General features: G+C 43.1%; 1 protein-coding gene across 1 annotated transcript in view; it reads left to right on the top strand.

Annotated features, from left to right (window-relative positions):
* Nucleotides 1-18,886, top strand: part of ATP11B (ATPase phospholipid transporting 11B (putative)) — a 126,571-nt gene that overhangs the window by 21,714 nt on the left and 85,971 nt on the right. The window contains exons 2-4 of the mRNA XM_072344057.1: nucleotides 2,320-2,551; nucleotides 9,842-10,354; nucleotides 10,491-10,668. Of these exons, the coding sequence (XP_072200158.1) occupies nucleotides 10,335-10,354; nucleotides 10,491-10,668 (198 nt within the window). The 5' untranslated portion in view covers nucleotides 2,320-2,551; nucleotides 9,842-10,334. The remainder of the gene's footprint in view (nucleotides 1-2,319; nucleotides 2,552-9,841; nucleotides 10,355-10,490; nucleotides 10,669-18,886) is intronic.

Here is an 18,886-nt window from a genome sequence, read left to right as displayed (position 1 = left end):
ATTTACCTTGCTTGAAGCTTGAACAACACATGTGCCACAAATGATTTGTTTATTCCTAAGCGCCCCCAAGGAGCCCCGTCTCCATTCTCAGGCATATAATGGCTATTCAAATGAAAGCTTTAATAGATTGTTGCAGATCTGATATCAATGTGGCGAGAGAAAGAGATATGCAAATATTCAAAATTAAGCAAACTAGCTCTTGCCCTTTGCCTTTGGAGGTGCAGTCTCAGGTCTGGATTGTATCACCAATGCAATGAATCTGTTAGGCTCAGCTCTCTGGAGAATTACATCTCTTTTTTTCCAGCTTGTCACGTTGTTGGTAGTATTTGCTGTAGTACTCATGACTGAGAAAATCCCCAACCCAGGCTGAAACACATGGTGTACTCTGAGTTGAGACTGGGAAATTTTGCTGGGATAAGCTTCTGCTGTGCTGGTTTACTTTGTGTTCCCTTAGACCAGGGACTTTAACTTCAGTGCCTCTCCAGTCATTTCCCCACACAGTACAAACAGTTCTGGAAGAATGATTGTCACTTGCCATGAATTTAGGCTACAGCCTAAGCACAACTTGGTTTGACCCTGCTGCAAGACAACATAGGAGCTTTTCATGTTCTTGACACAGTCCTCCTTTCCCTTTCTGTCCCTGTAGTGTGCATAAGAGTGATGCCCAAAAGACACCTACAAATTTAAGAATAACATGTCAGCCACACTGGACCTATGCCAACAGCAAGCAAAAAGAAGGTTACATCAAGAACAAAAAGAAGGTTACATCAAGGTTACATCAAGAACACATAAAAGTTTTCATTGTCTTCTAGACTCTTGTAAAACTGCTGTTATCTTGCCCAACCCCCAAGGCTTTGCACACAATTATTAGTTACAGTGTGTGGGTTTCAAGAAAGGCAGCATCTGAAATATGGCCACATTGGGGATGGCACAAGTAGCAGCAGCTCACAGTAAGAAGTGGAACTCAGCCTGTTGGAGTCTGTAGGCTCTTGGAGATCCCCCATTTGGAATAGGGCCATTCTACTTACCAGCCTCAAACCTGTGGGCAATGGGTTTCTGTTCTTCACTTGTGCACCCTTACGTGTAATCCATGAATCCTTAGGGACCTAGAAAACCTCTGAGCTACAGCATGTGTGGTTAGAAAAGAGAGCCCAGTGCTCAGCAGTGAACCTTGCTTTGGTTTGGGTCTGTGGGCAGTCTGTTGGCTGTAATAGGGGCCAGAGTAGATCAGAGGTGGTGTGAGAAGCAGGCTTACTTTCCTGTCATTCTACTTCAGTAATATGAGCTAAGGCTGGGCACCTGGGATTGAGGGATAGAGGATCAAGTGAGAGCAGATGAAGAAGAGGCCTTCAGAAAACAAAATCTCTCAGCTTTGATTTAAGATAGCAGCTTATTTTGGAACCTAGGAGGGAAGCTAATTCTAGTCCAAGTGATAGAAGAGGTCTTTGTTTGCAAATGTGAGCGGTCTCATACAGAAGTATTCTTCAAAACTATTTCATAAGAGTGTTTGGAGCCACAGCCAAATCCTGCATGTGAACATGGCTAGACAGTTGGCTCCTGCTTGGAATTAAAGGCGATCTCTGAGAACTGTGGCCGTGTTTAGACATGAACTGGGCTGTAAGCTCCTTACAGTCTGTGGTTACCAAAAAAAAAAGCTGACTCATAGCAGGAGATTGGATTGGCACATCCTTCTGCAACCCTCCCTGGTCGCTAAGGTGTCCAGAATGTTGCTCGAGATCCCAAGCACCTACTGCTCCTATGTAATTCCCCTGGTAGCGTGCGTGGTAAATATGTCTTAAAGGGCTTAAAGGCTTCAGATGAGAGGTGTTTCTTTTGGCCTGCCAGTAGCACACAAGTGAAGACAGAAAATGGACTTCTCTGAAGTTCTTCCGAAATGCCTGCCCCATCCAAACAGGCGCACCCAGATTCCTTAGAAGTGCCAGTTCCTGATGACAACAGAGACCAGCACAGATTTCCCTAATACCATCGCTAAGCCCATCATCTCTGCACACAGCCCTCCCTGGGCAGCGTGTGGAAAGCAGAGCTGTATAGGAATTTTGCAATTAAACATTTTTCTATACTGAGAATATTAATTGAAAAGTCTTGCAGGAAATTCTTGGTTTGGGCATATTTCACATTCAGTTCAAAATGCTTTGACTTGGTCAGCATATTATAACAAAAGATATTATTTTTCAAATAAAAGCACACAATTATCTAGGAAAAATTATATGAAAGAAGAATTAATATTTAATCATGAAATAATGCAAAAGGGCTTCATTAAGATCCAAATAGGCTGTAATCAGTTTTTGTTCCTTTCAGATTGCTGGTTTCAGAAATTGAGATTACCATTTCTGGTCCTATTTAAGATCGAGGAAGAAATGTGAAATGCTGAAATCTTTTCATGACTGAAAAACAGCTTTCCACCAAGATCCCCTCAAATGAGATTGCAGAAATTCTTCTTTCTCCTTCCTCCCTGGCTCTCTTATCATGCAATTCTCTTCATGCTGTTCACCAAGACCAAATCTGAGCCAGCCTGAGATTTGTGCTAACGGTGAGTGCCTGCCTTTTTTTTTTTTTTTTTCCCCTTTAAATAAAACAATTTCCTAAGGCATTGAAATGGGCCTGATAAAAAGCAGCTTTTAAAATTCATTTTAGTAAATAGTTTGAAGCCAGACCATAAAGCCTTATAACTGTAGGTTTGCCCTTAATTGTACCTCACTGACAGCCCATTTTCCTTCTCCTTTGCAAGCACTCTCCTTTTTCTTTAATAGCAAAACATATTGTATGCTACTTCTGAAAGATTTGTGGGGTTTCACACAAAATGAGCAAGATCTGTAGGTAAACAGTGTCACCTAGTGGATAAATGGCTCCAACTTTTCCAAACTCTGAAAGAAGTTTGTCTATGTGGTTTTTCCACCTAAATTTGGAATAGGGCCCTGTTTTGAGAATTGGGATTATTTCCAAATGACTGCAAAACTAAACATGCAGAATCTGGTGGCCAGCGGTGGGCTGGAATATGTAAGTAATGTGCATGGGCATGGATCCATTCATGTCAGCACATACAAAAGGGAGAAGAGATTCTCCAGCTCAGTGCCTGAACAGGGAAATGTGAAAGCAGCACAACGTGAACTGCTTGTTTCCTGGATGTGTGAAGGTGTGCCGAGTTGCACAGTAATCTCCTGCACCCTTGGTTGCTCCTCTCCAAGCACAGAGAGAATTTCAGTGGATGACTCTGGTATGCGATCAGCTAAGGCAACTGAGCAGAGCCTTCTGAGTAGGAAGTAACAGTTTGGAAGTTTATGGCATGATAGCTTTGATCAAGTGTAAAATGCCCCAGAAAGAAAGATATGCTTCTAGAAACTAGAGGAGGCTGGATAACCTGAAGTCTGTTTACAGTTCTTAGGTTTAAGCATTCTAACTACAGTGCTGTCAGGATCTCTCATTTGGACTCGTGGTGAATGCAGGTTGCCTAGGGTTTTGCTGTCTGTCATCTCTTCCTGCCTATGGCTAAAGCAAGCTCTGCCAAGGGGTCAGTCAGTGGTTACGTGGTTCTGACAAAGGCAAGGCTGTGGTTTCTCTTGTGACTTGTGTTACGAGAAAGCAGAATATGAAGGGCTACATTTTTTCTTGGAAAATTCTACCCTGTCTGCCAAATCTAGTTGGAAAATGCTTTTGTGTGGTGATAGGGTCAAGGTTTCAGTCCTACAAAGCCAAGCCTTGGTCTAGTTCCAGTCTGATCTAGAGGTTATTGTCCTTCCTAATGTATGGACCAGTCATGAAAAACAGGCAGATTATGTGAGGTAAGGAAGATAAAGATGCAAACAGGTATGACCTGCTTGACTTGTAGGTCTTGTATCTATGGCCTTCAGGGTGCTGGCTATGGGAGCAGTCCCATGCTGAACATTCAGACCTGGCTCTTACATTGACATGGGTTTGGTCAAAGCAATAAGCCAGAGCATTTTGAAGAATGTATGAAGGTATGTTACAGCTATAGCCAAAATGATAACTATCTAACTTTCATAGTTCAGGAAACCTGAACTCTAGTTCTTAATTACCTTTCAAATAAAAGAAAAAGTAATGATTGATTTTTATGGCAGGCTATTCCACTAAGTTTGTGTTTGGCTTCTATTTTCATCATTTTTGTCATGTATCAAACGGATATTCTGTCACTCTTCTCCAAAGGGTGAAAGTAATTATCATGAAAAGCCCAGAGAGCTCTGCATATGAGCAAAGCTAAAATATGCTGCAAGTTGGGACACTTTCTCACCTAAGTGTACGCTGCTTCCAAAACAAACACTGTCATAGCAGCAGCATTTACTCTATCAGATGGTCTTCCTTTAAACAGCTTCATTATTTGTCTTTTTTTTTTTTAGTAGACCTCTTGGACCAGTTCCCACTGATTAAATCAGTGGAAGGTGCTGTCTTCTGATGGTCCTCACTGTGGGCATCAGATGGTGTGGGCATATCACTTTGATTATTTAGTGCCTCAGTTTCCTTCCCCATTAACATGAGCTCTACACTGACTTTCCGTAATGCTTTTATCCTGGGGATCTCAGAGCTCTCTTCCTTAGCTATCTTCCCTCAAATGGTCAAATCATTAATACCTCAGATTTTCCTATTTTTCTCAAAGAGAAAACAATACTAGTTCTTTTGCTCATTAAGGTGTTAACGGCAAGAAAGCCTGCTGAGTTCAGTTATACTATGAAACATAAACACAGCAAGCGAGGTTAGAGTCTTCCCACTTGAGTTACTATACTACTGCAAGCAGAAGTGAGCAAAAAAGCCTGAACAGATCAAGGTTCCCACTCCTGGGGACAAGAGAAGGAAGGAAGAAAAGCAGCACCCTGGAAAATGTTGCTCTTATCCTCCTCTGGAAAGACCCACTAATTAATATTAATCAAACAAAAATTCACTGACTCTATGTAATCCTCTTTTGCTTCTTGGCAAAAATACTCATAGTAAAGCCTAGACTTTTTTCTCTTTTAGTCAATGTTAAAATTCAACTCCTGTTCCACCAGGAAACTGTAATTTCTTCATCCAAGAACACCTAGTTTGAAGTCTGAGAAGGGCTGACATATCTCTGTAATGGTCTGTAATGACAACCCAAACATCTCAACGTTCCCAGCCCGGATTGCTGCCACCATCAGTCTGCTGGATGCTTGTGTTTGGCCTCTGGCTGCTCTCACTCCTGGATCTGTGTGTTCTGGTGGCGCTGAGCCCAGGAGGGTCTGCCAGGTCCTGGGGATGCAGGTACTGCATAAACAGGGGTTTTGTGGGCAGCTCATCTAAAGCTGTGAGTGGCATTGCCACCTACTAAGTGTCCTTCCCTCTTTGATAGTGACACGAGTGCCCCTAGGGCTCTTTTGACATACCAGTATGTGAACTGTCCAAGTGGAGGGACAAGACAACTGTGTGGGCAGACACCACTGTCAAAGAGGAAATCTGCATTGCTTAGGTAGACAGGGTACCTCTAGCAGCCAGGAAAGGATATAAAAGCATAATTGCATTAACATCCATTTCTCTGGCTGAATGATGGTTCAGGGCAAGTGGCAACTGAGGAAAGGGGCTGGTCATGAGATACGGTGTGTGTCTGTGCACCCACAAACACAGCCCTGTTTAGAAACTATTAGTTCCTTTTCTCTTTTCATGTAAAATCAAGTTTCAGTTTGAAAAAAAGACCATTATAGTCTGTATTTTTGTTAATTGTGATCCTTCTGGACAATGTATTCTGAGTTGCAACAAAAAGTTAGAAAATCTTCACTGTGAGTGCATACTGTTAAACCATTCCTTGCTCTTAAAGGTTCAGTTCCCCCACTGCACTGATCTGCTGCTTTCGGAATCCATTGGCTGGCTCTAGTAGTTCAGATGTGATATTATAAAGGAGAATAGGCATCTTCTATCCAGCCCTATGAATGTGGTTTGTGGAGGGCATCCATTGGCCCCAGCTTCAGTAATATGGTCCATTGTATGTGAGGAATGCAAAGCAGCAACACAATTTGTGAGCAATAGGAAAGGGTTAAGGGAAATTCTCCATGCTGTCCATTCACATTTTCCAGAAATGCTACAAAATAATTTTATCTCTACAGCAAACCATCTCACGTTCATCCTCAGAGCAGTTCATACCTTTCCATGGGAAAATAACCAGGCAGGAGCTGAAGGAAAGCTTTCCCTTCAGTCTTGCCCTTTCTGAAGAAGCAGCTCTGTTTACCAGCTCAGCAAGGAGCTGAAGGTCCCCACCAGGACCATGTCTGGCCATTCCTCTCTCTTGTCTGAGATGATGCAGTGAACCCATTTGCCTGAACTGCTTCTGCTTTCTCACCTCCATGGTGCAGCTACCAGCTTGGGTGCTTCTGCCTCCACGCTTGCAGTGCTCCTTTCATATGGGCTGCAGAGATGACTGTGGGCACATGCTTGTATCGTTTGTGTTCTCACTCACGAGAGTGGAAAGGCTAGAAGGTTATTCAGTGGCATCTCCAGAAAGTTTGGAGGTCTCTGGCAGTACTGGTTTAATGCCCTCTTCGCACATTAGGGAGGCAACCAGGAGGAGGTGACATCTCTTCTGTACAGGCAGGACTTTCTGTCTCCAGTGGTTTCTTTCCAGCACCTTTTCCCATAGTAAATGTAGTGGAGATTCTTGTTCATGTTCTAAAGGCAACTTATACAGAATATTTTAAGCTGAGAATATTTCCCCAGCTCCTAGAAGGGGTTAGGCACACAGCCCTCAGCTGGGCAAGGTGTCTGATTGCCATTAAACTAAGCAGCTGCATTCACCTTGACTTGGATTTTTTTTATAGGAGATGGGCTGATTCTTAAAAGGAAATGCTGAGGCCACACAGGTTGTTATGGCTCTAGTCTAACTAGTTGTAATGACTGAGGTTTTTCAGGCAAGCTGCAGTTAAGGGAAAACATAACAGATCACAGGTCAGATCCATCCCTGATGCAACTCCGCCATCTTCAGTAAGAGTTACCCCTGGGTGAGTCTGGCTTCATGTTCCTCACTCATAAAATAAAACAAGATCTCTCCTGCAGCAGAATCAATTGGAAAAAGGGAGAAGAAAAAAAAGTGTTTTCTTCTAACCTGTATTAAACATAATCACTTTCTCTTGCACAATGGGGCAGGGAAAGCCAGTCCTACCAGACAACCAGAGTACAATTTCCTCAGCATGTCATAGTGGAAAAAATTGGCATAACCAAGGGGTCTCTTTCATCTCTGCTCCATTCTAAACAGTACAGAGGAGAGGGGAAAGCATAAATACGTGTATCTATATGGACAGATATTTGTGCATCCTAGACTGATTGTGTGAGATCTGTAGGACTTTTGCACAAATACAGAACGACTTAGAAATGAGGATTATATTCCTTCTGTTGATTAGACCTGATGTTTAAAAATAGTGAAATATATCTGTCATGGATGCCTGCTAGAGTTCTCACTGCTGTGTGTTTTCTGTTTCAGCTTTCTCTTCCCTTTTGGCAGGTCTGTTGTGTACGTGAGCTCTACGGGAATGCAGAAAAGCCACCTGAGGGAGAAAATTGCTAATCACTAAAAATTACTAATCATTCTTTCACACTAAACAAATCCCACTGAGAGGTTTTTAGTTACACAAAGGTGGATTTTTTTCATTCCCCTTTTCCCTTTTTCTTCCAGCAGATGATACAGAGGTGTAAAACGGGGGATATCACATCCTACTATGCATTAGCTGCGGCATTTTCGCATGATAAGATCTAGGTCTGAGTCCAAAATAAAAGCACAGTAGCCTGAGAAATCTTCTAATGCTCACCACTAGCACTTTGCAACCAAAGCAGCAGGAAAAGGAATTAAGTCAGTCTCGGAATCATCTTTCCAAGGTTATTTGTATTCCAGTAGCAGTGAGGTTGCCTTGCTGAGACCGTGAACCCCTTGTGTTTGCACCCCTAAAAGAGAGCTTACAATCTAAAAAGATGAAGCAGAAGGTTGGAAGAAAAAGACAATTTGATCTACAGTTCATACAGGACACTGATGGAATACGTGCTTCAGACCTCTCTAGCAGAGCTAGATGCTAAATCTACTTCTCGGTGCCCCCATCCTGACTGGAGGAGTCTTCTGCCTCCCATCACCACTTCCCTGCTCTTAGAAAAATCTCCAGGAGCACAAAGCTGTTTCTGAAGTCAGCCAAGCATGGCTGAGGTTGGAAATAACTTTGTCCAATTGTCCTGCTCAGACAAGGCCACCTAGAACCAGCTGCCCAGGACCACGTCCAAACTGCTCATTTGTCTTTGCTAGTGGGACTCCGAACACTTCACTGGCTGAACTTTCTTTAGATCTTGCATGGGACAGCGGGCAGCAGCAGGATGTGGGTCAGGTGAAAAGCTTGGGTGCTTGTTTCTGACTCATAACACACAGGTTTCCCACTCCCGTAGCACTGTGCTGTAGCTTCTATCACGCAGTGGGTCTGGCTGAGTGAGCTACTTAGAAACTGTTGACAGCTTCCAGCAGCGTTTCCTGGGGAATTTCCAGAAAACATGCATTCCTGGGTTTATCGCTGGATAACTGTCTGAAACTGAGCATCAGAGCATTCTCTATAAAGGAAAAAAAGTGAGTGGCATCCTTGTCTATATTTAATTATGCTTCTAATATATGTTTAGAAAGTAAAACAGGATTGTATACTTTTGCTTGCTTACTCCACTTTGGACCTCAGAGCAAAATTAAGCGCCTTCTGCTGATGAGAAAGATGAGGCAGGTTTTGTTTTCATTCCTGTAGCCTCTTTGGAAAGCACTTCAAGCTCTGGATTTCCTGAGTGCTGCGGGGCAGCCAGGATTTCCTCAGGCTCAGCCATTCCACCACAGCCTGCAGGTGTGATCCTGTGGCCATGCAGCATTCCTGTTTGTCACCTGAGCAGAAAGAAAAGCCAAGGCAACAAAATCACCTTGTTTTCAGTCCATCATCAGCAATTTCATCTTGTCATACTCTACCGCTTCAGACGGCCTGTTTAACTAATTTTGACATATTTCTTGCAGTTTGACTCTTTGGACCAAATTTAGGGCTTCTGTAAGTTACCTTGTTCCAGGTTCAAAATATTTGAAATAGATTTTTCTTCTCTTGCTCCCCTTGTTGTTATTTTTCCTGTATTCTTGAACAAAGTAGACATCATCCAAACTTTGCCAAACAATATGTTTTCTGTCACTGCTGTAAATAGCCTAACGTTCATCTTTTTGTGCCAGCTCTGAATGTTCAGTTTGCAAAATGTGAGGCCCTCTCCAGAGTGTTTTTACTGCTTTTATAAAGAAATAATGGAAAGCCAATAACTTCTTAAAGAAAGGATGTCATGAAGCATGAGCGGTGCCTGGCTACAGGTCTGCTCCTAATCTCTTCCCTGGGCAGAACAAAGTAGAACAGTGCTCTCAGAATTCTTCTATTTAATAACCAGATCCGGACTAACTGCTGCTTTGCTGCAGTGGGGAGCAGTGATATTTAAATGCTGTCACTGAGCTTTAGGATTAACACCTCATGGGAAGCACCTGTGAGGAGCCAGCGCCACTTGGCTCCGCAGCCATCCTGGGAGTGCAGCCCCTATGGGGTCCAAGGAGCAGGCGCTGCCATCCATGTTCCTGCAGATTGCCTTGGTTTATGGCTTCTAAGTTTCTAAGTATTTTGCCCTGGTATATTTGTCTCTGGAGAAGGCACGCTGGAATTTTCTGAAGCGTTACAAAATGTGATGTTTTGATGCAATGATTTTTTTTTTAAGTTCACCTAGTTCAATGAATTCCACCCAAGTCAGTAGTTTCAGTACTTCAGAAATACTATTTCTTGGTCAGTTTTACCCTTCCTTAGAAAGACTTTGCTTTCTTTGCTTCTTTTCTCAGGCATCAAAATAAGCTCCATCAAACATTCTTTGCATGGGAAGCAGCCAGTGATGACAGCAAGCTTTATCTATCACAAATCTGAAGAAAAGGATGATCCTTCTCCCTGCACTGAAGAGTGAGAGAAACCTTTAATGAAAGCCCAAAAAGGGGGATCTCCACCATTTCCTTCTGCCATATGTTGACCTCCACATCCCTCGATACCGCTGGGATCTCCTATGCACCCCACAGACCCAAGGAAGAGCAGTTGTGTGGCTGGAGGGGAGGAGCAGAGCCTTTTGTTACAAGGTGTTTGATAAAATTAATTCTACAGCTGTAAGAGTGCTTTTATATCATGACTACCACAGCCACCTGGGGGTCTGTAAATGAGAGCTGCAGAGTGTAATGAGAAAACCCAGCTACATTTGATCTGGCATTGGACCACCACATGCACCAGTCTTGTACAGTTCTGAGGGGGAAGAGTTTGGCACCATTTACCCTGAAGCTTTATAAATAAATGCCTCAGGCATCCTTGAGGTAAGAACACACTGAGCTAGTATACAAATATACATATGTCTCAATAAAACAGATGTTCAAGTGTCTTTTGGGTAAAAGTTAAAGGGCAGTTTTCTCTTATCAGTAACAGCTGGGTTGTTGGGGTTTTTTTCTGCAGAATTCTGGGAGCCCAAAAGCCCAGACATCAAGAAAATCTGAATTTAACAGAAGGAGAATTAAAGGAGATCCACAACAGGCAGAAACTGCTGCAAGGCTGTTGTTTTATGGTCAGGTCGTGCTACTACCTTTATCAGCCAGCTACGGGCATCAGTTGGAGTCTGCAGTATTACCACCAGGTGGGTTAGTACTAATTACAAGGTACTTATTCAGTCTAAGGAAAATACACTGCAGATTAGTCACTGGCACCCAAAATGGCATAATTAATTGGAGCAATTTATTAAGACAAATAGAGGGTCACAGCTAAGCATGGTGCTTAGTGTTAATTTACTGTTAACAAGGGTGCTCATTTAGCCTGCTAACAGAATGCATCTATGTTGTGAGAGGATTTCATCATGCTTTCAAGAAGAGCAGATGCTGGGTCTTCTGTAGTGTTCTCATGCTACGTGACCTCACTGGTGTAAATGTGTTTGCAGTATGGAAGGACTCATTCTTTTGTCCAGGTAAGATAAAAATGGTCTTTCTCAACTAAATTTTTCTTCAGCTGACTGTCTAATAATCAAAATGCAGTGAAAATGTACTCTGATTTTTTTTGTCTTGTATTTGCCGAATCTTCTATATGCCTATTACCAGTGCTGATCCTTAACTAGTTTGTAAGATATTTATCACGAGATCATGTGTTGATAACATACAGTCCCAACTCAATCCAAAAGTGGTATTATAAACTAAGCCAAAATATTTTCTCAGGAAACTGTGCTGATTGAAGTGTTGGTGCAGCTGTTGGCTCCTTGTTGCTGCACACTACCTGCAAATTGGGTGGAGAACACCTTCAGCTGAGCCTTTTAGTTGCATTGCTAAGCATGATATGGGGGCAGACCCCAGCCTCTTTTCAGAGAGACCTCCCATGCAGCCCCTCACTGCCAAAACCTCACCACATAAACCCAGTGCAACAGATAACACTTCTGCTTTGTGAATGGGAAGGAGATATCATGAAAGCTTGTAGATATCTGATCTGTATTTCTGATCAACCATGTTTATTGCCTACTCTCTGTAAACTCATTTTATCGACTGCTCTTTCCTATTAGATGTTCATACTGGCAACAATTGCAGTGAGCTGAGATCTCATCATCATGTTCTAGTTTTTTCACTTTGCTGGTCACTCTGCCCTAACCCTAGATGTATGCACTGAATAACCACATTGTTCATTTATAATGTCCTTGGCTTTTCTATAGCCTTGTCCCTGTGATATTACTTGTGGACACAGTGGGCTGGATTGAAGACAGTGAACTTAAAAGTAGTGATGTATGCAGCTATGTAACTGTGAGGAGAAATGTATTGATTCCACATACTTCCTTTTCTAACCTGCTGTAAGGTGTTTCATCATGCCGGACGTCATGGAGATCTTATATTTGTTACTTAACATACATTGAAAGGTCTGACTTCTCTTTCTTGCTGGCTTTCTGAATGGAAAAAGCTGTTGTTAACATGTCTTGCGTGTCAGAGATCAGGCTGTTCATGACAGCTTATGAAGCTTTGAACGTATATAGTTATAGAGAGGAATAGCAAACTGTTATATTAATGTAGCTGAAGCACAAAAAGTGAAACTATTGACCTTGCCAGCTCTGCATTTGGGGCAAATGTTACTGCGGTGAACAGAGTAACTTTAACTAGCCTTACAGTGAAGTTGTTTTTTATTTTTTTTTCACATGTTTTGCTCTGATAGATTAATATGAATGCCTAAGAGGGGCTGGGCACCATTCTAAAGATCTGGGTGTTGGGTTTTTTTGTGGGTGTTTTTTTTTTTTTTGGGGGGGGGGGGGGGTTGTGTTTTTTTTTGGTGAAAACTTTGCTTTTGGATAAATAGGCGAGTACTGAAATAGAAGCCAGAATGCGTTCCATTGGTTTATGGCTCACTGAAAAGTCTCTGTTACTTAATTTCATTTCCTGAAATGATGCCCTATTAAACCAGCCAAACAAAAAGCCTCTACTATCTCTCATGCCCGATATGGCATCACTGTTCAGTGGATGGAACAAGTAAGTACGGAGTAGGTGCACATCCTGCTTGCGTTTAACACGCGGCAGCTCTTGACCTCCTTGAGACAAAAGATCCTGTGTGTTTTAGTGGCTGCTTCCTGAAATATACAAAAGATACTGCAGAAACATATACAAGAGGTGAATGTGCCATGAGGTGCAGATGAACTGTAGGGGGAGAGGCAGAGTGCTCAGCTGCTTTCCATTCATTTTCCCCTGAGTCTTATTAAAAAAATAAATAAATCATAATCCTGGCAGGGCAGTGGGTGGAAGACAAGGCACAGCAGCAGCTGTTGCCCAGATCTGGGCATGCTAGATGCCTGTCCAAGGCCCTTGTTCCATGGAAGTGTGCCTTGCATTGCCCAGTGCTATCAAGAAAAGCCCTTCCTACCAAGGCAAATCCTAAAGAGGGAACACTGTGCTGTTCCCCAGCCCCGCACTGAGCCTCCCAGAGCTGCCGCCCTTCACCCTGCTGGTGCTTCTTCAGGCCCCATGGCACGGGGAGCGTGCTGGGGAAGCCCGTGCCATGGCCATTAGCACTGCGCCGACAGCAGCCTCTGCAGATAACGAGAAGCCCTTCTGCCTCACTGCTATTAAACTGCTGCCTTTTCACGAGAGGAATCCTGAATTCTTCCTCAAACCTAAACAAAAAAGTGAACCTTTTATTCGTTTCATCATTATCTAGGGCTGCCACATTCAAATGATTCTCCAGCAGTCCCTTCATTTCCGAGTGCACACGTCGAGAAGGGATTGGAAGCCTTTTGATTAAGAATAAGAGGTGATGACACTACAACCAGTGCAGGGTTGTCATCATTACCGTGTACCTGCACTTCCACAGAGCTCTCGCTCTGGGTTGCCTCTGATATAAAGCTGCTGTACTCTGTGCCCTAATTGAATGGAACTATTTTATAAACATGCGTTCCCCGAATCCCAGAAAAGATCCTTTTAGAGGGGAAGATATGGGGAGGGTGGTGGGGAGGTGGGGAGCTAGATGGGCTCAGTTCCTGGCAGACCAATTTTGTCTGTGAGAGAGATTTCTTTGTTCCCTGCAAAACTGCTTGTCGTCTATGGGGGGATATATATTTTTTTTCTTCTACAAGTCAAATGAATTATCTGACCACCCACTTTTAATCCTGTGATTTTCTGCCTTTGACCTGGATTACAAGTCACCTATGGCCACCTTTAGCGCACAGCTGGCTGCAAGTTTACATAGAACTGCTAAGAGAAAACATCTATTCCTGCCTGGCCCCATTTGCTGGCTGCTGGTTTCTGATAATCTGCTTCTCTGACTTGGTCACAGTAACAATATTCGGTTAACAGCACAGGGGAGAGACCTGCACCTATCCGCAAAGGTGCTCTCATCTGTCTCACAACATTTGTATTCCTATGTACGCCCTAAAACTGTGCTGCTTATGGCAGGAGTCTACTGTGCAAATGACTCATTAAGCCGTGTTCCTGTTTTCAGGTGTTCTGTGCTCCTGCACTGGAGATTTACTGTTTTCCAGGTTAACTTTTTAAGTCTTGATTTTGACCCGTGTTCTTCACCTGGCTATTTCCCCATTGCAATGTGATATAACTGCAGCTCTTATGGCTATGGGTGCTGTGCCTGAGCCCCAGGGGTGCAGGAGCTGCCCTGGGCTGGTGCTTTCTTGGAAACTGGTCCTGCAGTTGCAGTTCAGTAGTTAAAATAATCTTCTGTTATCCGTGTATTTAAATGTGAAGGGCTTTTATTGTTAAACTGCGTATTCCCAAGAGCCTACATTTTAGTGTGAATACTTTAAAACTGCTATATGAGGTTGTATTAATAGACAACAAAATTACAGCCAATTTCTGGCACTATTTCAATAGCTATGTATGAAATTTACCGCATAAGGAATGTTGAGTTAAAAGTGGTCAGAAGAGTTACTTTTATCTTGGCTTACATATAGCATTACATTTACACCTGAACACAGGGTGAATTATCATCCAGAGGAGTTGAGAAGGAATCTCTTTTCTCCAGGAATGGCAATTATATTTGATTAGGTACATGGGAGCTTTTTCCTCTCCTGGCCAAGGAGCCAAGGGCAGTGCTTTGAAGACACCCAGCCTCATGATCAAGGTGTAAAGCATAATGACAAATGTGAAGTTCCTGCAGGGTCAGAGTCAGCTGCAATAGTTCAGGGGAAAGGGCATCGGACTGGGACTTGAGAGGCTTGACTTGAGTGCCCTGTTCTTCCACCAGGCTGCAGGACAAATCACTTCCTTTCTGTGCCACAGTTTCCTTATCTGTGAAATGGTGGTAATGAGCCTTTCTTCTTCATTCCTCTTTGTAATCGCTCCAAGAGCTGCAGGTAAAACATGCTTTACAAGCGCTTGGTATTACTGTGTTTGATTTCTGGGATTTTCACATGTGATATCTTAATGCAAGGAGCTGCTTCAGATTTGCACACATCAGCTCAAGGGCTGTGGTGTTTGTTGTCCTGCTGTTAACAGCTCTTCCCTGAAATCATTTGGATGTGCAAGCAGGGCCCTGATTTTGTTTTTTTAGGATATCTGCAGCTTGCAATCTTAGTGCAACAGGATTTGCTAGTCAAGCATAGCCCTTAGACAAAAGCACCTGGAGGATGTGCCTTTTAGATGCTCTCCTTTACACATGAGCCCTCTGTCCTTTTCCCTCTGGTCTCTGCATGTCCCCTGCCAGGAGGTCTCCATGCCTGTGGTCATCAAGAGTTTGCCAACACGATGGGGAGGGGGAGGAGGGAAAAAAAACCCTTGACGTGTGCAGTAATTTAAGCCTTGTTCCAAATGTGTTTGTTTAAGCATTGCTAAGGGTCGCTCTTTCCTGTCCCTATCGCTTCTGCCCTTGTGTCTTTGTTTCAAGATGGGAGGGGGCTGTCAGAGAGGTGGGGGCTCTCTGTTCAATGTGTGCAGGGTCCCAGTCACCTCCTAATGAAACACATTGGGATGGAGTGTCCTGACTGTGAGGTGATACCCCACTGAGTGTCAGAGCAGGCGGGGTGTGCATGATGCACTTTAGTTTGGGTCATTTGAAGTGATAGATACAGGAGGATGGCAGATTGGTTCCTGCTGAAATCTGAGGAGCTGCCTGTGTTGGTGCATGTCACCCAGTGCTCCGCAAATGCATTCAGATGAAACAGTTTAAATCTTTGGTTTCAGGCCTAAGTGACCGCTACAGGCACTAGTAGTTCCTGCCTGTGGAGTAAACATTTACTGAACCCTCTTCAGTTTAATAACACTTAGTGCAGCAAGCAGTCGCTCACCACCCTCTGCCTCTCATTGCTATTGTGACAATCCAAATGCTACCGGGACCACAAATATGTCACTCTCTCCTAGAAGTGCTTCGCTAATAAATTGCTTAACTTCTCTTCCCTTGACCAGAAGTCAGGGTGCAGTACTTGCTTGTATTTGAGCCTACCGTGTTGTTTTTCCCTCATCTGTTCCCTGGAGTTGGAGTGCAGGACACTAATGGGAGATGTAGGGACTGCAGCCTTTCCACTAACAAATTATGCAGCTGGCGCTTGCTGATACTGGTAACCTGCAATATAGAATCACTTTGTCCAAGGCCACATGTTTCCTTCCCTTCTTCACCTCTCCAACTCGTCCTCTGAACACTATCAGAAGTTTTTGAGTAGTGCAATGTAGTTGTTTATACAGTGCTGGGAGAGATTTTTAAATGGTAGATCTATTTCTTGGAAAGGAGCTTGGTTCTTGGCTCCTGGCCCAGCACATTGTCTGCAGTGGGATCTTCTGGGGTTGGACCTCCATGATGCTACAGCATATTTATGAATTAGGACCACTCACAGTAAGGGGAACTTTCGTGAAAGTTAAGTTGTACCTGTGAACATGTATAGCAGTCTGGGTACTGGGCAATGTTACATCTTCAAGATAGTCAAGATTATGAAAAATTAGGAAGTGTTTCTTTTGTATTTCTTCAGGCCTTTCTGCAGAATTTTACCCTGGAATCAAATTTCTCCCATTTTCAGAATTTAGTGAGCCAACCCTGGAATTAGGGATTTGTCAACTGGAAATTAGGAAGCATTTGACTTTGACACTAAAATTAATTAAAGTGCTATTGCATTGATCTCTCCAGCAGCTGTTCTACTTGTATGCAGAAGTGCTTGTGTGCGCTATGGGGCCATTTCATACTGGTGGAATTGGATGCTGTGATCAGCCATATGCTGATAAAATTATTCTTTTGTCAGTGTGTCTGCCTGGAATTGCTTCGGGAGCTGGAAACATTCACAGCAACAATGCTCATAGCTGAGTGCCTTAAGACTATTGATGTGAAAGGGACTTCTGGTATAGTTCCATTCCCTACGTATATGCTGTGCATACAGGTTGGCAAGCCCCTTTCTCTGTGACCATCTAGATGTGGGCTTTAGGAGTGTTTACATTTTGAGACCCAACTTTGTTTACTGGATGGAGTATCCACTCATCTAATCCAATCGGGTCCAGTAGCAATGCTGTCACTTTGGGGGGATTTGGTCAGACCCCAGAGAAGTCAGAGCAGAAGAAAGCTGACATAGAAACACTTCTGAGCAGGTCAAGTGGAAGGTAAAGGCAATTAGTCTGGTTTGTTGGATGGTCTTCGGTGACCTATCTGTGTTATGCTTGTGCAGCTTATGGGTAGTACGGTCATAGGCACCAAATTCCATTGGGATGTATAAGGTTTGTGTGGCAAACAACAGTGCTTTGTCTTCCTCTATTGTTTGCATCCAGAATACAGGAGTCCCTGTTTCAGTAGGTATGATGGATATGAGATTTCTCAGATGCCAAGAGCACAGCTAGAGAGAAGGAAAATGCATCAGCCACTAGGGAGATTTGTTGAGTCCTCAGTCCAGAGGCTATCTGCATTCTTCTCAGCGTGGTCAGCGCTGCACATGGAGCTGCGTAGGGATTTTAAAATAATAACCATGATGGCATGGTCCAAATCCATCCATAACTAAAGATAACACTGATGATGAGCAGAGCCTCTTCTGATTGCCTGGGTATCATCCATATCTGTGATTAGTCTCTAAATAAGCACCTGAAACACAGCTGTTACAAGCTTTTTTTAGGAAAAATGACCATTTACAAATGGGCATTGTGTTGGAGAATGTTCTGTTTACAGTTGAAAGCAATTCTCTCTGAGCCTTGAAAAGGATGTCATTTTTTGCTTTTACAATTAATGCCATAAAAGTGGCTCACTACTGTTGCACGCTCCTTGAAAACATGCTATCGCTTTTGATGACTGTGATATTATTAGTCAGTTAATTGTCATCACTAGATTAAAATAAGATATCCGAGTAAACACAAATGCCTTTCCTTTAGAGAATTCATCTGAATGTTTCTGAGTGTGCATGGGTGCTGCTGAGCACTTGTTCTGAGTGTGCTGCAGCTTCATACGTAACAACTGTGCTCTGGTGTACGGTGTGCATGGGCACAACCCGTGGTTGTATGCGAACCCCTGGAAGGTTGGTGCTTTGTGACAACTCCATCAGATGTCACTATGAGGTATTTGTCTGTCAGCGGTGGGCAGCTAAGTGATTAGCTGACACAGCCACTCATGGCACGGGTCACTGCCAAAACAGACAGGTTAAAAATTCAAGACATTTGTTCCATCTCCTCCCAGATGTCTTGCCTACTTCTTTCAGTTATTGGCTCTGTTGTCTTGTGCAGGCAAAAAAACAAAACAAAAAAAACCCAACGTATGTTAGCACTTAAAACAAGCTGCTTAAAAATAGCCAGTCAGCCCATGGTGGGCAGAAATACTGAATTTATTTGGAGGGGAATATCTGTGGCCTTGCTAGGGCTATATTTTCTGCTCCATCCTCCATGCAGAGTACTGCCTGTGTCTGTTTGCATCAGTGTTACTGAGTAGCCAAATTAATTTTCTTAACTCTGGCATCAATTTTTTTGTCTTGTGTTTGCACACTCATGAAAAACCAGATCACCCATCAAGCTGGCTTAAAAAAGTAGATACAGCTCCTTCTGTCTCCAGAGGAGCAGCTATTTAAATCCATGCTGTAATGGGAGATTTGTTTCCCTCAAGTTACTTTCCAGACTTTTCCCTCCCATCCTTGAGCAGGATTTGCATGAACTACAGCCAGGGAATAGTTTGGCGTTGTTTATTCAGAACAAACAACAGAAAAGAGGTAGTGAGTTAGTATTGTAGAATAGGAGTATGGAAGGAGTGTTATGATTGTAAGCTGTAACAGAGATGATAATAAGCAAGCAGCAAAGATCTACACTAAGGGTGATGGCTTCATAAATGGAAGGCCCATTCTTGTTACAAGGCAAAGAAAACGCCAATCTCCTATTATGATCTTCGCACTGAGTCTGGAGGGTTAAGAATTGCCTTCCATTTAACATTTAATTTTTTTTGAG

This window comes from Excalfactoria chinensis, chromosome 9 (genome assembly GCF_039878825.1).
Source record: "Excalfactoria chinensis isolate bCotChi1 chromosome 9, bCotChi1.hap2, whole genome shotgun sequence".
In the NCBI taxonomy this organism is placed as follows: domain Eukaryota; kingdom Metazoa; phylum Chordata; class Aves; order Galliformes; family Phasianidae; genus Excalfactoria; species Excalfactoria chinensis.
Note: the sequence above shows the minus strand (reverse complement) of the source record. Positions and strands in the feature narration are given on the sequence as shown.